At 40.2% G+C, this 15,517-nt stretch overlaps 1 protein-coding gene across 1 annotated transcript; it reads left to right on the forward strand.

Annotated features, from left to right (window-relative positions):
* The first annotated feature begins 13,401 nt into the window (after window positions 1-13,401).
* Window positions 13,402-14,877, forward strand: LOC131614265 (uncharacterized). Its single transcript, XM_058885877.1, has 3 exons — window positions 13,402-13,530; window positions 13,621-13,959; window positions 14,092-14,877. The coding sequence occupies exons 1-3, from the start codon at window positions 13,402-13,404 to the stop codon at window positions 14,875-14,877; spliced, it is 1,254 nt and encodes a 417-aa protein (XP_058741860.1).
* Window positions 14,878-15,517: the final 640 nt, after the last annotated feature.

Genomic DNA, 15,517 nt, shown 5'->3' on the forward strand with positions numbered 1-15,517 from the left:
GGTGAATGGATGGCAGTGTAGGATGTGCAATCCATCTTCTTTAACTAAGTGTTGATACTTAGAAAAAGGTAAACAACCTCCTCTCGTTCCGGATGTCCAAATCTCGAAACTGGTCTCAGTTGCGTTTGGACAATATCTCAGATAAAGAGAAAATCTCCAAAGGTTTGTTTCCTCGCCAAACTTCTTACCAGCGCTTGGAGGTAAGATGCCATTTGACGGCTGTAAAGAAACTTCAAAGGTTTGTTTCCTCGTCAAACTTCTTACCAGCGCTTGGAGGTAAGATGCCATTTGACGGCTGTAAAGAAACTTCAAAGGTTTGTTTCCTCGTCAAACTTCTTACCATCGCTTGGAGGTAAGATGCCATTTGACGGCTGTAAAGAAACTTCAAAGGTTTGTTTCCTCGTCAAACTTCTTATCAGCGCTTGGAGATAAGATGCCATTTGACGGCTGTAAAGAAACTTCAAAGGTTTGTTTCCTCGTCAAACTTCTTATCAGCGCTTGGAGATAAGATGCCATTTGACGGCTGTAAAGAAACTTAAAAGGTTTGTTTCCTCGTCAAACTTCTTACCAGTGCTTGGAGGTAAGATGCCATTTGACGGCTGTAAAGAAACTTCACCATCTTCCCTTTTGACTTGACGTCTTTGAAAGATTGTCATATGGGCCCGCGCTCTTTTGAGGGGCTAATGACTTTGTTTGAAGGCGGACGAACTGTTTTCGGGGTGGAAACTGCCATTCGTCGACTGGTGCCTGGGGAATCAACAAACTGTTTTCCTAAGGGGAAAACTACCATTTATCGACTCTGTGGGGAACTAAACATCCCTGAAACAGACAAACTGTTTGAAGAAACTGCCATTTGTCGATCTCTTGAGTATTTAACAGACAAACTGTCTTTTCTTGGGAAAAGACTGCCATTTGCCAATTGCTAGGGGAGCAAACTGTCTTCTGCCGGGGAAGACTGCCATTTGTTGACCCTGTCGTGAAGGAAAGTGAGCAAACTGTCTTCTACTGAAAGAGACTGCCATTTGCTGTTTTTGTTATGATAGAAAGTGAGCAAACTGTCTTCTGCTGAAAGAGACTGTCATTTGCTGACTTTGTTGTGATAGAAAGTGAGCAAACTGTCTTCTGCTGAAAGAGACTGCCATTTGCTGACTTTGTTGGGGAATCTGAACTATCTTCTGGACGAAGACCATCATTCGCTGACTCCGCTGGGGAATCATTTGTCGATCTGCTGGCAGATTTCCTGAATTATTTTCTTTGACGAAAAAGTGGCATTTCTCGACCTTGCTGGGGAAATACCAAACCTCTAGGGAATTCCAAAATGCGAAGCAGACTATCTTATCTGAAGAAGACTGTTGAATGTCGCTCTGCAGGAGAATCTCGGCTGAGGAATTCCAAAAGTGAACAAACTATCTCTTTGAGGGAGACAACCATTTGTTGACTTGCTTGGGGAGATCCTTGTGTATGAACTGTTGTCTCGAAGGAAAAAGTTTCTCCGGAACTTGCAGGGGAAACTTGAGTTCATGCCTCAATGACTCGGGCATTCACAGGATCAAAGCCTGATTCGGCTATGCAATTATGATGTAATGTATGCATGAATATTATGACAATGATAAAATGTAAAGTGAATGTGAATGGAATTGTCGCGGATGTAAAATCCTAAGATACGACTTGAATTCTTGTTGATCAGAAGATGTCCTCTTCTTGTAGTTCGAACTCTCTTGGGAATATCTGGCTATCAGTTGTCCGCTGTCCGAAGTAAGTAGTATGAATTGAAGTGAAGATCCGTCATCGGGAGATGTTCGCAAAGCGACCTCATGGGGAAATCTTGGTTCCCGGAGTCTCAACCGTTCTCGGAGCAACTATTTGCATTCTTCCTATTGTTTGTAAACCTTAGAAAGAAATTTCACCTTTATTTTTGCAAGTAAATTCATTTTTATTTTATGAAAACATTTGTTTCAAGAAAATGACTGTTTAAAATTTAAAATGCATTTCAAGAAACTGAAAAAGACTAGATTGCAAAGGAAAAGCACAAGGCTCAAATTATTATATATGGAATGGTAATCAGCCAAATGCTTGATTCCATGGAGTATTTACAAAGTTGGAAATTGGTAATTTTCGGGAAAAGGGCTACGATGAAACGTGACGACCGTTATCTTTCCCTTCCACTCCAAGTTGCGCTGTATTCGTGCTTCGTAGAAGATGACCTACTGCTGATGAATACTCCGCTATGGATTTTGAATGATCAAGTTTGTCCTGAACACAGTTACTTGCCATATATCCCTAACTTTTGCGTAAACTACCCCTTTCGGGTTTTAAGTCTACCGGGATTGATTATTTATTTTTTATGTCTCTAACTTTTGCCTGAATCGCCCTTTCGGGTTTTCGATTCACCGAGACGCTCTTTTTTGCCTAAGCCGCTCTTTGCGAGTTTTCAACTTAGCGAGCTGTTCTTTTAATTATTTAGGCGAAGTATTTCTTGACTGCGTCGACGTTCACAGGACGGGTGAATTCTTCTCCATCCATAGTCGTGAGTATTAAGGCTCCTCCTGAGAAAGCTCTCTTGACCACGTAGGGGCCGTCATAATTGGGAGTCCATTTCCCTCTCGAATCTGTGAGAAAAGATTGAATCTTTTTGAGTACAAGGTCGCCTTCTTTGATTGTGCGAGGTCGAACCTTTTTGTCGAAAGCTTTCTTCATTCTTTGTTGATATAGCTGTCCGTGGCATAAAGCTGTCATGCGCTTTTCTTCGATTAAGTTCAATTCATCGAATCTGCTTTGACACCACTCGGCTTCTGTTAATTTTGCTTCCATCAAAACTCTCATTGATGGAATCTCAACCTCTATAGGTAGGACTGCCTCCATGCCATATACAAGGGAGAAAGGAGTTGCTCCAGTCGAAGTACGTACTGATGTACGGTAACCATGAAGAGCATACGGGAGCATTTCATGCCAATCTTTGTAAGTGATGACCATCTTCTGAATGATTTTCTTGATGTTTTTGTTAGCTGCTTCTACAGCTCCATTCATCTTTGGTCTGTAAGGAGATGAGTTGTGATGTTCAATCTTGAATTCTTCACAAAGCTCCTTCATCATTTTGTTATTCAAATTTGACCCATTGTCAGTGATTATCTTGCTAGGAATGCCGTAGCGACAGATGATGTGATTCTTGATAAACCTGACGACAACTTGTCTTGTAACGTTTGCATATGAAGCTGCTTCAACCCATTTGGTGAAATAGTCTATGGCTACCAAGATGAAGCGATGTCCGTTGGACGCTTTTGGTTCGATCATTCCAATCATGTCGATTCCCCACATGGAGAAAGGCCAAGGGGAAGAGAGTATGTTGAGAAGAGATGGTGGCACATGAATTCTATCGGCGTAGATCTGGCATTTGTGACACCTCTTTGCGTACTGGTAGCAATCTGACTCCATCGTCAGCCAATAATATCCTGCTCTCAGTATTTTCCTTGTCATGGTATGTCCATTGGTGTGAGTACCAAAGGAACCTTCATGTATTTCTCTCATGAGTATTTCTGCTTCTTTTCTGTCAACGCATCTGAGCAGAACCATGTCGAAGTTTCTCTTGTACAGAACATCTTCATTCAGGAAGAATCTACAAGCTAACTTTCTCAAAGTCTTTCTATCTTTCTTTGACGCCCCAAGAGGGTACTCTTGCTTTTGAAGAAAGTTCTTGATGTCGTGATACCACGGTTTGTCGTCGATGATTGCTTCTACTGTGAAAACATGAGCGGGCCTATCCAGGCGCATAACATCGATCCGAGGAATGTCATTCCAATGATTTATCCTAATCATGGAAGAGAGTGTGGCTAATGCATCAGCCAAGTTGTTTTCTTCACGAGGAATGTGATGAAAATCTACCCTGTCGAAGAATGGTAACAATCTTCTCGCGTAGTCTTTGTAAGGAATTAGCCCTGGTTGGCGTGTTTCCCATTCTCCTTTGATTTGATTGATGACCAAAGCAGAATCTCCATATACATCCAAGTGTTTGATTCTTAGATCCATGGCTTCTTCGAGACCCATGATGCAAGCTTCATATTCGGCCTCATTGTTTGTGCATTTGAAAGTTAATCTGGCAGTAAATGGAATATGGGTACCCTGAGGTGTAACAATGATTGCCCCAATTCCTCGTCCATAAGCATTGACAGCTCCGTCAAAGATTAAGCCCCACTGGGATCCTATCTCAGGTCCTTCGTCTGGTAGTGGCTCGTCGTAATCTTTCATCTTGAGGTACATGACGTCCTCGTCCGGAAAGTCGAAACTGGTTGATTCATGACCATTGAGTGGGTGGTGAGCCAGGTGCTCAGCTAGAATGCTTCCTTTCACGGCTTTCTGTGCGTGATACTCAATGTCATATTCTGATAACAACATCTGCCAACGGGCAATTCTCCCGGTTAAAGCAGGCTTCTCAAAGATGTACTTGATTGGATCCATATGAGAGATCAAACAAGTAGTATGTCGAATCATGTACTGGCGGAGACGCTTGGCAGCCCAGGCCAAAGCACAACACGTCTTCTCGAGCATGGAGTAGCGGGATTCACAGTCAGTGAATTTCTTGCTCAGGTAGTAAATGGCATGCTCTTTTCTCTTCGTCTCGTCTTGCTGTCCAAGGACACAACCCATGGAATCTTCTAAGACGGTTAAGTACATTATCAAAGGTCTTCCTTCCACTGGAGGAGACAAGATGGGTGGTTCGAGCAGATATTCCTTAATGCTGTCGAACGCTTTCTGACAATCGTCTGTCCAGACGCAACTTTGATTTTTCCGTAGAAGTTTGAAAATAGGAGCGCAAGTTGCAGTCATGAGATATATGAATCTCGAGATGTAATTCAGACGTCCAAGAAATCCTCTAACTTGTTTCTCGGTTCTGGGTGAAGGCATTTCTTGAATTGCCTTGACTTTGTCTGGATCTACTTCAATTCCTCGTTTGCTGACAATGAAACCAAGGAGTTTTCCTGAGTAGACACCAAAGGTACACTTGTTGGGGTTCAGGCGAAGCTGAAACTTCCGTAAGCGTTGAAATAACTTTGTCAGATTCTGTATGTGATCTTCTTCATTTTCTGATTTGGCAATCATGTCGTCCACATAGACTTCCACTTCCTTATGCATCATGTCGTGGAAAAGCGTAGTCATGGCCCTTTGATAAGTTGCCCCTGCGTTCTTTAGTCCAAAAGGCATAACACGGTAGCAGAACGTGCCCCAGGGGGTGATGAAAGCTGTTTTTTCCATGTCTTCAGGTGCCATTTTGATTTGGTTGTATCCTGAAAATCCGTCCATGAATGAGAAAACTTTGGATTTTGCTGTACTGTCTACCAACATATCAATATGTGGTAAAGGAAAATCATCCTTAGGGCTAGCTTTGTTCAAATCTCTGTAGTCGACGCACATGCGGACTTTTCCGTCTTTCTTAGGAACGGGAACAATGTTAGCTAACCACTGAGGGTATTCTGAAGTGACGAGGAAACCTGCGTTGATCTGCTTTTGAACTTCCTCTTTGATTTTCATGGCCATCTCCGGATGAGTTCTTCTTAATTTTTGCTTGACCGGAGGGCATTCTGCTTTTAATGGCAAGTGATGCTCCACTATACTGGTATCCAACCCTGGCATATCTTGATAAGACCAAGCGAAGACATCTGAGAATTCTTTGAGCAGCTGTATCAAACTCTCTCTGATCTCTGAACTGAGCGAAGCTCCAATCTTAACCTCTTTTCTGTTTCCATCGGAACCAAGGTTAATGATCTCTAGAGGCTCATTGTATGGCTGAATGGCCTCTTCCTTTTGTTGAAGTAACCGTGAAATTTCCTTTGATATTTCTTCGTCTTCTTCTTCCTCTGCCTCGAATACAGGAAACTCAAAGCTTGGAGAAGTCATACGGTCGCACGTTTCAACGGGGTATTTTATGATTAATCTGCATATGTGTGATAAGTTTTATTTAGACAACGAGGGAAGACTCGGTGTATGCAGTTAATGGAATATTTGATGTTTTTTAAGGGTGTTTTTTAGGATTACCAATTTCCGAAAAAAGAAAAGGGAAAACTAAACGAAGGAACAGAATGACATTTTTATTTATGGACAGTCATTTCTTGAAACAAAGACCCTATAAAACAAAACTCTATTGCTTTGGGCGAAGCAAAGAGGGACATTTTCCTAAGAAATAGTAAAATGCAAAGCCCTATGAAACATCTCTTCACCCTGGGCTATGGTGAGAGGACAAAATAACGGTGAAAGTTCCTACTTAGGAGTGCGAACAACAGTTGAAACTTCAACAGCTGTCCAGTAGTGGCGAACCCCATTGTGCACTAAGTAATCTGGAACCTTAGGCTTAAGCTGGCCTGTGGTAGGTCTTGATTTACCAACCACTGTCTTTGCAACACTCAGACGATCTTCTTCTACTTCAGCAGACTGAGCGGTGTGAGCATACCCATTTCCAAGTGGAGTATGTCGGTTTTTCTTTTGAGGAAACTTCCAATCTTCTGAATGGAGAGACTCGTTGTCGGAGACACTTTCGAGATCATCCTCTTCTGTATTTTGGTCTTGCTCTTCTCCCAAGATGGCATTGACTAGATATGTGAACTCTAGATCCGTAGCCTCGGAAGGTGACTTGGGGATATAATCCTCAATGATGATTTCACCAGATGATGATGATGAATAGCAAGGGTTATACATCTCTTTTGGCTGAGAGAGGTACTCATAATCAATGTTCCATCCAGTTGGAACAATATCTTCAAGAGAGATTCTTGAACTTTCAGGAGCGGAGTATTTCACCATGTAGTCGAATTTTCCGCTTGGTTCTCCTAATGTATCCCAAGTCTCTTCGGGGATAGGAGGAACTTCTTCTGATGAACCATGACTTCTGGTGGTGAAGCTGTCAGTAACTTCATCACTGCTTGGTTGAGTCTTACTTTCAGATCCTTTAGTCGGATAACAGCAAGGTGGATCAGACTCTGGTAGGGAGATATATCCTGCTTTGTTAAGATAGGATAACCATTCCTCTTCATCGGTGTTTTCCGTACCGATGGTATTGACTGTTTGTTGAACAGGTTGAAGAAAACCTCCACTGCAGAAAGTTTCTTGAATAGGGAGAACTACCTCAATCCCTGGGATAGCTTTTGATGATGTTGGAAAGAATCCAATTCCTGTTCTGTTCTTGTTGTTGGTAGGAATATTAATGTGCCCCCAACCACTGGTAGTGCCATCCTTTACAACTTGGATTGCATCTTTGTATGAAGAAATAGACGCTGCTTTCTCCTTTCCTTTGTCCAAGGAAAGTGCTTGGAATTTAGTTCCAACAACTTCTTTTGGTTCTATGTCGGAGAATGATGACAGGTTGCTGACGATCAGAGCTCGTTCTCCACATACGGTTACCAATTTGTCATTTCTTATGAACTTCAGTTTCTGATGAAGTGTTGAAGTAATTGCCCCAGCCTCATGAATCCATGGGCGACCTAGCAAACAACTGTATTGTGCTGGAATGTCCATAACTTGGAAAGTGATTTTGAACGTCTGAGGTCCAATAGTTATGGGAAGATCCACTTCTCCGAAAACTGACTTTCTTGATCCATCAAATGCTTTGACGATGACATGACTTTTTCTTAGAGGGTAATCTTCGAAAGATAATCTTGATAATGTTGATTTAGGCATGACGTTGAGAGAGGATCCATTGTCTATTAGGACTCCTGTGAGTGTATCACCCATGCAGCCAACTGAGATGTGAAGTGGAAGATTGTGGTCCACTCCTTCTTCAGGAAGATCTTCGTCACAGAAACTTAGGTTAGTTCCGGCGGAGATGTTGGCAACGATGTTGTTGAATTGGCTTATAGTAACACTTGGTTCTACGAAAGCTTGTTCCAAAACTTTCTGTAGAGCTTCCCTATGAGCTTCAGAACTCAATAGCAGGGAAAGAACAGAAATCCTAGACGGAGTATGTAGTAATTGATCTACAATGTTGTATTCACTCCTCTGGATTAACTTCAAGATCTCATCATTTTCTTTCGCTTGAACAGCATTGGTCGGATGATTGTCTTGCCTATGTGGTACTTCCTCCGAAGGTTTCTCCACATTTTCTGTTGTTCTGTTGAAGACTCGTCCACTTCTGGTGACTCGACTAACATCAGCAATGTTGACAACAGACGGTAATGGTATTTCCTTACCATTTTCAATGAATGTAGCGTTGTACTTGTATGGTATAGCCTTGCTGGACTCATACGGTACAGGACCTGGTAAGTAGATGACTAGTGGTGCAACTGCTGTCTTCCTGCTATCATACTTGACTTGCATAGGTTCAACTTGATTAATTTGAGGAGATACGGTAAAGACTTCATCATCTTCTCTGTTGGCAAGAACAGTAATGGTATTGTCATCCATCAGCTTTTGAATGTCGTTGCGAACACGCAAACATCCTCGTGAATTTCTTCGACAGATTTCGCATCTACTGTAAGCGTGGAAATCTGTTCCAAAGTAGGCAAGTCCATTTAAAGTTTTGTGGAACCTGACTACCGATCCTTCAAGGTCTTCAACTTTGTAGATTTTGTATTCTCCTGGACATCCTTGAACCATGTTGATGTCATGTTCAGTTCTGACTCGGATATGTTGAATCCATCCCAAGTCCATTTGTTCTTGTAATGCAGCTTGAACTATGGCACATCCTTGATTATTCTTTGGACAAATATCACATGTGAAGTAGTTGTGAGGTGGTACATGACCGTACCCAGCTTGTTTAGCGTGCATCCTGACAAGACTTTCCCCTATCTGACGAATGTCGTAGATTTGAATGACATTAGGGTGTTGATCTATCAGATTTACTGAAGCTTCTTTATGCTGCGGCAAAGGATTTGCTTGGACGTTTGGATTAGTATCTTTGATGGATAGCATTCCGCTTTTCACTAATCGTTGGACGTCAATCTTGAAAGATAAACAATTCTTAATATTGTGACCTGGTGCCCCCTGATGATAGGGACAAGATTGGTCAGCCTTATACCATGGTGAGGAACTATTTGTAGGATTTGGAGGACTCCTTGTCTGAATGAGTCCTTTTGCCAGTAATGTTGGTGTCATACCCCAAAATTTGCCCATGTTATTTTCCACAAACAAAATCAAATCAAAAGACAAAGCTCCAAAACACACTCTCCTATACAAAAGCTCTGAACTAGGGTTTGATTAATTCGATGGAAAATCATTGAATCAATGGCTCAAGGTGGTTCCATAAGGGCACTAACATCCCGAAGTATCTCCATATAAAGTTTCAAGTCAAACAGAGCAAATTTAGGCCCTCAAATCCTGATTAGGTCAACAGTCAATTATCAAGGGCAAAACAGTCATTTCAAGTCAAAATACAGTCAAAGCTCAAGGTATTTGGTCAACAACATCTTCATAACCCTAAAATCATCATTTTATCAAGGGTTGATCATGATGATACAAGAAAAGATCAGAAAAGTCAAAAGTTAAAAGTTACTATTTTGGGCATGAACTGAAAAAGTTAACCAAACTTTGAAAATTCACCAAATGTTCATATTTCATCAGAAAAATTCCCACCAAAGCTCATTTTGAAGGGAATTCATTCCTCTATCCAATGTTCCAAGAATCAAAGCCCATAGGTCAATGGTTTAAGAGATATGGCTTCATACATTATAGGTCCTTTTCAAAAGTCAACAAAAAGACATGTTTTTCAAAAGGTCATAAAATAAAAATGGAAAATGATTTTGATATGAGACCAAAGACATTGGATAAAGGACTCTCTAAGGTTTCCAAAATGTCCTAGAACACCTCCATACCTCAAAAATTGAGGGAGATACACCTTGTCAAAGTTGGACTATTTTTGCGAAAAATGTAAAAAGGAAAGGCTCAAATTTCCTAACATTTCCAAATGGGCTTATTTTTTCTTCATCCAAACTTCATCTTAGGCCCATGCACCTCCCAAAATATATATTTCTATATTTTTATTATTTTTATTGATATTTATGGTTTTTATTTATTAAAAATTATAATTTAATCATGAAAATAATAAAAATAAGATATATGATTTTTTTCTTCAATTATGAGCCAAAGATTCAATCAATATACACTCCAAAGCAAATCAAATTCGTGCATAAGTGATTGAGAGGAGATTGGAATCAATATTGATCAAAATTAGTAAGTTTCATAACTAATTCTCAATCAAATTTTCCCAAATGCAAATCAAAGATTTCAAAAGATTCAAACCAATTTTATCAACCCTAATCACTCTCCTATAAGTACATAACTAATTCAGAGGGCAAGGGTTACAAAATTTTGCTCTGAAGAACCCTAAATCCGAGTTCAAAAGTCAAGCAAAATTGCAAAAGAATTTTCGAGTTGAAGGGAGATTCAAGGAGTTCTAAACATTGCAGCACGTTCCTGAGTTCGTTCCAAAGCTATTCCAATCCTCAAACGCGAACAACAAGCCCAGAGCACGCTCTAAATAGCCACGGGACTTTCATACAAAATTGAAGTCATGGTTGAATTCACAACATCTGGGCGAATTCAATGGTGGTATCGCGAAGCATTTTTATGTGAGTTTGGAGGTATTCGCAAGCGCGGTTTGTAGTGACGGATGTTGTCCGTTGGTAAAGGTGGCATCAGGGCTAACACGACGGTTGGGAGGTTGAAGATGACTACGCGTCACCCTCCCATTGGTCGGATTGCGCGCGCGTCCAGATTTCAAACTAGAGGATCCGGTGCTTTAAGATGCACGCCCATATCATGCTCCTTCAGCGCTAATCCATTGGATCGCTCCAGCTTCAAATCTAACGTATCAGGAGGCGCGAGTCCATCATAGTCCACACGCCTGCGCTACACTGAATCAAAGTTAAGTCTTCTTTAATTTTTTTATTATTTATAATTATACAGCCTTTTATTTACATTTATACATATATTTTTTTTCAGCCAATCAAATTTTGTTTTATATATATAAATTATATGTTTTTTTATAAAAAAACTATTTTCTGATTTATTTCATAAAACATTTATTATATATTTTAATCATAAATAAGTATTAAAATTGATTTGATTATTTAAAAACCTGTAAAATTTCGTATTTAATTCATTAAAATTCTAAAAAATTCAAAAAAATTGTTTTTGTTCTCGATTAAATTATTTCGTCCTGATTTAATTAATTAGGTCGCGAGACCAATAATTAATTAAATCTCTTATGTTCTCTTATTTGATTTACACGTAATTAGGATTTTTAGCGAACATCTCCTACACTAAAAACTATGTTTTTCGTATGCCTTTTCAGGGTTAGCAACTTGATTTTTCCCGAGCATGCGTCTTCAGAACACCTGAAGTTAAGTAATTCTATTTTCGAATTAATATGAATTATATTTGGTTTATCTTAATATTAGGGTTTGTTTTGCATTTCATCCCTTCTGACTTGCCTTTTTCAGGATCAACCCTAAAGGCGCCTTAGTAACCATATCAGATCAAATTCGAAATTCTCAATGGTCAGAGTCAACGCTTCTGGCAAACCCTTGCCCTCAACCCTGTCAGGCAAAGCTAAGTACTTTCTCTCTATTCTATTTTTAATTTATCATTCTATTTTCTTTTAAGGTTAACCCTAATTGTCCCCGAACCGATAATGCACTCACCCTCTTTTGTTTGCCATTTTTCCTTTCTTTCAGGGTTTGTCAAATGCCAAAGCTACGTCAGTGGTAACCCTAAACCTCATTTTATTTTATGCCTTTTATTATTATTACTTGTGTCAACCCTGATAAGGGATCCGCTGGCTACAATTTCCCGCCCCCTTTATTGCTTTATGTTATTATATACTGCGTGGTTAGTAATCTTAGGGAGTGCAAGCCTTAAGCTGAATTAGAATAACTAATTAAAAGATAAATATCTGAACATAATCACGTGATTGTTGCACACACGCACCCTTTTGGGTAACCTCTCTGTTGCCCGTTGCCTGTTGCTTGTTGCCTGTTGCCTGTTGCCTTCGTGTTTTTTTGCAGAATAAGCCACGTCCCTCGAATTCGAGGATACCTCAGCCATGTTGCCTCGATAAAAAGGTCACGGCCCTAATGATGCTGCCTTCGATACACAAATGACCTCGACCCTCGGATGTTGCCTACGGAAAAAGGCTGAGGTATCTTCTGGTTGCCTACAAAAATGGCTTATTCTGATCCTTGCCTTAGATTACCTGCCCCTCTATGGCATGGGACAGTCTTATGGCAAAGGATGCTTCGATGACCCTTCAATCTCCAAACGAAAGGCTTCCTGCCCTCTTATGGCAAGGATAGACCCTTTCATTCTGAAAGGCTAAAAAGAGACCTATCATCTGAGTTTAAGGTAATTGCCCCTAATTGCCTTGCAATGCTCAAACCTTTTTATTATATTCTTTCTCATAATTTTTCAGAAGGGCAACGCTTATTCACAAGCTAAAGTCCCTATCTCTTTCATCTACTTTTTCTGAAAACAAAGAGCAAAGCAATTAAGAGCCCATGGAAAACCATGGATGCAAAGGGTGCCTTACACCTTCCCTTTGCATAAATTACCCCCCGAACTTAGATTTCTTTTAAAAGGTTTTTTCTGTTTCTTTTTGCCTTTCCGAATTTGTTTGGATAAAATAAAAGTCGGTGGCGACTCTTGCTTACCGCGACATTCCGATTAATAAAAAGTCAGTTCACCGTGTTACAGAACTGGCGACTCTGCTGGGGAGATTTCGATTAAGAGGGGTTACCTTAAAAGTTTAGGATTCATTTTAAATGTTTTCTATTGTTTGCTTTGTTTGTTTTATTTTTCAGGGGCGTTTTGGGAATTAACTGAAGGACGAATCCTATTCCCGGATTCAAGTACATCTAAGATAGGAAGTGGCATAGTCATGGCGACCTCCTTCATGTATGTGGAGGATTGGTCAATATGAGAGTTCACGCTTGAGTTAGGCCTCTATAGGTGTTTACATGCTTCTCTTGTATGAGGGAGGTTCGTGTGGATACCTGTGGGTGAGTCGGAGCTCAAGGACCGTTAGTAACCTTTAACCCATCCTGACTTTTAGGAACGTAGTGGGGGGACTACTCTTGATGTATGTTGAGAGCATAGTCGCTACCCGATACTACAGCTCAGATAGGCTCTTTCTCAAAGTATCATTGCATGGTATGTATGTATCATGTTCGAGGGTGCTTTAGGAGGGTCGACAATTCTGAGTCACTTGGTAGAACCCGTTGCTGAAATTTCCTTATCCGTAGAAATACCCTTGGGAAGGACACTTGATCAAACTCCACGCAAGCCTTAATCCAAAAATTGTGTGATTTGTGTGGATTTACTTGTGTATGTGCATCATGCATACATGCATCATTCATACATGGCATAACTAACCCATTTCAAGGAATTGGAGGTTTCTTAACCGTATGTTGTTTTGTAGGTTGTTTGAATATGGAAACAAAAGGCCGTAAACCGTTCTTCCTCAATTTCAAGAAAGTGCCAACGCAATTGAAGATTTTCTGCGACAACATCTCTGGTTCTCTCAAATTCAGTGATTCTCTCAATACACTCATAAGTTTGGTACGAACTAATGTGGATGAAGTTCTCCTCAACACCATGGTTCAATTCTATGATCCGTTACTACATTGCTTCACTTATAGAGATTTTCAGTTAGTACCATCCTTGGAAGAATTCTCCTACTTGCTTGGACTTCCTGTGCTTAATAAAATTCCTTATACTGGTAAAGAAGAAGAGCCTAAGTTGGAAGTCATTGCTGCTGCCCTGCACTTGCCAAGATCAGAAATTGAGAAGATTTGGATTAGTAAGAAAGAGTATTCTGGATTACCCCTTGATTTCCTCTACGAAAAAGCGGAGATTCTTGCTAAAGCTTCAAGTATGGATGCCTTGGAAGCTGTGTTGTCTCTCTTAATTTATGGACAAGTTTTGTTTTTCCATTATGACAAAATTGTTGATGTGGCTGCTATCAATATATTCCTTAGCAAGAATCCGGTTCCTACTTTACTTGGTGACTTACTACATTCTATTCATTTCCGAGTATCAAAAAGGAAAGGTTGTGTCCTAGGATGTGCTTCTCTATTGCATAAGTGGTTTATTTCGCACTTACCTCTCTCCGTAAGAAAGAATGAAGAAGGATTAACTTGGGCTCAGAGAATTATGAAGCTTTCTTTCGACGACATCCTATGGTACCAAAAGAAGTTCGAGGGAACCTTGCTATTTGATAGTTGTGGAGATTTCCCTAATATACCTCTTCTTGGTGTTCGTGGAGGAATATCTTATAATCCCATTCTAGCTCGACATCAGTTTGGCTTTGCCTTGAAGGACAAACCGCGTTCTTTGTATCTTAGTGCAGAATATTTCCATTATGATTCCGACAAAGAGAAGAAGAGAGACCTTTTCATCAAAGCTTGGATAAAAGTAAAGAAAGTTGGCGCAAAGGATATAGGAAGGAGAAATTATATGCCATGGGATCCATATTTCCAATGGGTTTATGATCGAGTTATGGAATTTGGGATGCCTTATCCATCTGATACACCCATAGTTCCAAGGGTAGCTCCTCCTCCTGCCCCAATTGCATTTGAGCCATATATTCCTGCTCCAAATGAAGACCTGGTTGCAACTGTTAACCGACTGAAAAGGGAAAGGGAAGACTTTGAGAGACGCTTACTAAAAGTGGAAGCTGAAAAAGAGGTGTTAGTACAAGATGCCAAAGAGCGAGAGACTTTACTTGATTACTTTTCCCGCAAATGGAAGATTGAAGATTTTGTTTCTCCAGATCAGATTAATTCATGGGAAAACGAAATTTCTAGGCTTGTTCAAGAAAGAGAGGAAATGATCAAGGCACACAAGGAAGAAGTCCGGGTCCTAAAGAAGAAGCGTCGTCAGGAAGACAAAAATCCTGGAATTTAGTGTCTTTATTTATTATTAATTTCTTTTATTTTAATGTAACTTTTGGGGTTATGACCTTACAATTTAATTAATAAATAATGTTTTTTCTTTGTTTCAACACGAGTTAAAATTCTTTCAATTCCTTGAAAACATTGCATATGCATAATCATATCATTCATAAACATTACATCACAGGTTTCATAAAAACCAATACCTCATCTTTCCGCTGTTTATTTCAGTAAGAAAGATGGATCTCGAACAATCTGTCAAAAATCTTCAGGCTCAGAATAACCAGTTCCAGAAAATAATCTTTCACTTAGCCAAGGGGCAAGAAGAATTAAAGGCACTTCTGTCCGAGAAGGAGAAGGACCAACAAAGGGAGCAAGGTGTGCAAGATAAATGGAAATCCAAACCTAAGCGATCATTCACTCCGTTGCACATGCCGATGTCTCAAGTTCTGCAACAACTGCTCAACCAGAACTTGATAACCTTATTACCTTCATATTCACTTTCTGCTAATCCCACTCCTGGGTACAAGTACCATGCAAGATGTGCTTATCATTCAAACAGTCCTGGTCATGATACAGAGGATTGTGGACCATTGAAGCACATGATCCAAGACCTCATTGACTGCAAGATCATTGACGTCATTTCACCTGAG

Source organism: Vicia villosa, linkage group LG6 (genome assembly GCF_029867415.1).
Source record: "Vicia villosa cultivar HV-30 ecotype Madison, WI linkage group LG6, Vvil1.0, whole genome shotgun sequence".
Lineage (NCBI taxonomy): Eukaryota > Viridiplantae > Streptophyta > Magnoliopsida > Fabales > Fabaceae > Vicia > Vicia villosa.

Bases quoted from the DNA above. Each gene is read 5' to 3' on its own strand.
- LOC131614265 (XM_058885877.1), top strand. From the start codon at position 13,402: ATGGAAACAAAAGGCCGTAAACCGTTCTTCCTCAATTTCAAGAAAGTG. The intron at 13,531-13,620 runs GTACGAACTAAT...AGAGATTTTCAG, and splicing joins TCAATACACTCATAAGTTTG to TTAGTACCATCCTTGGAAGA. The intron at 13,960-14,091 runs GTTCCTACTTTA...TCCGTAAGAAAG, and splicing joins TATTCCTTAGCAAGAATCCG to AATGAAGAAGGATTAACTTG.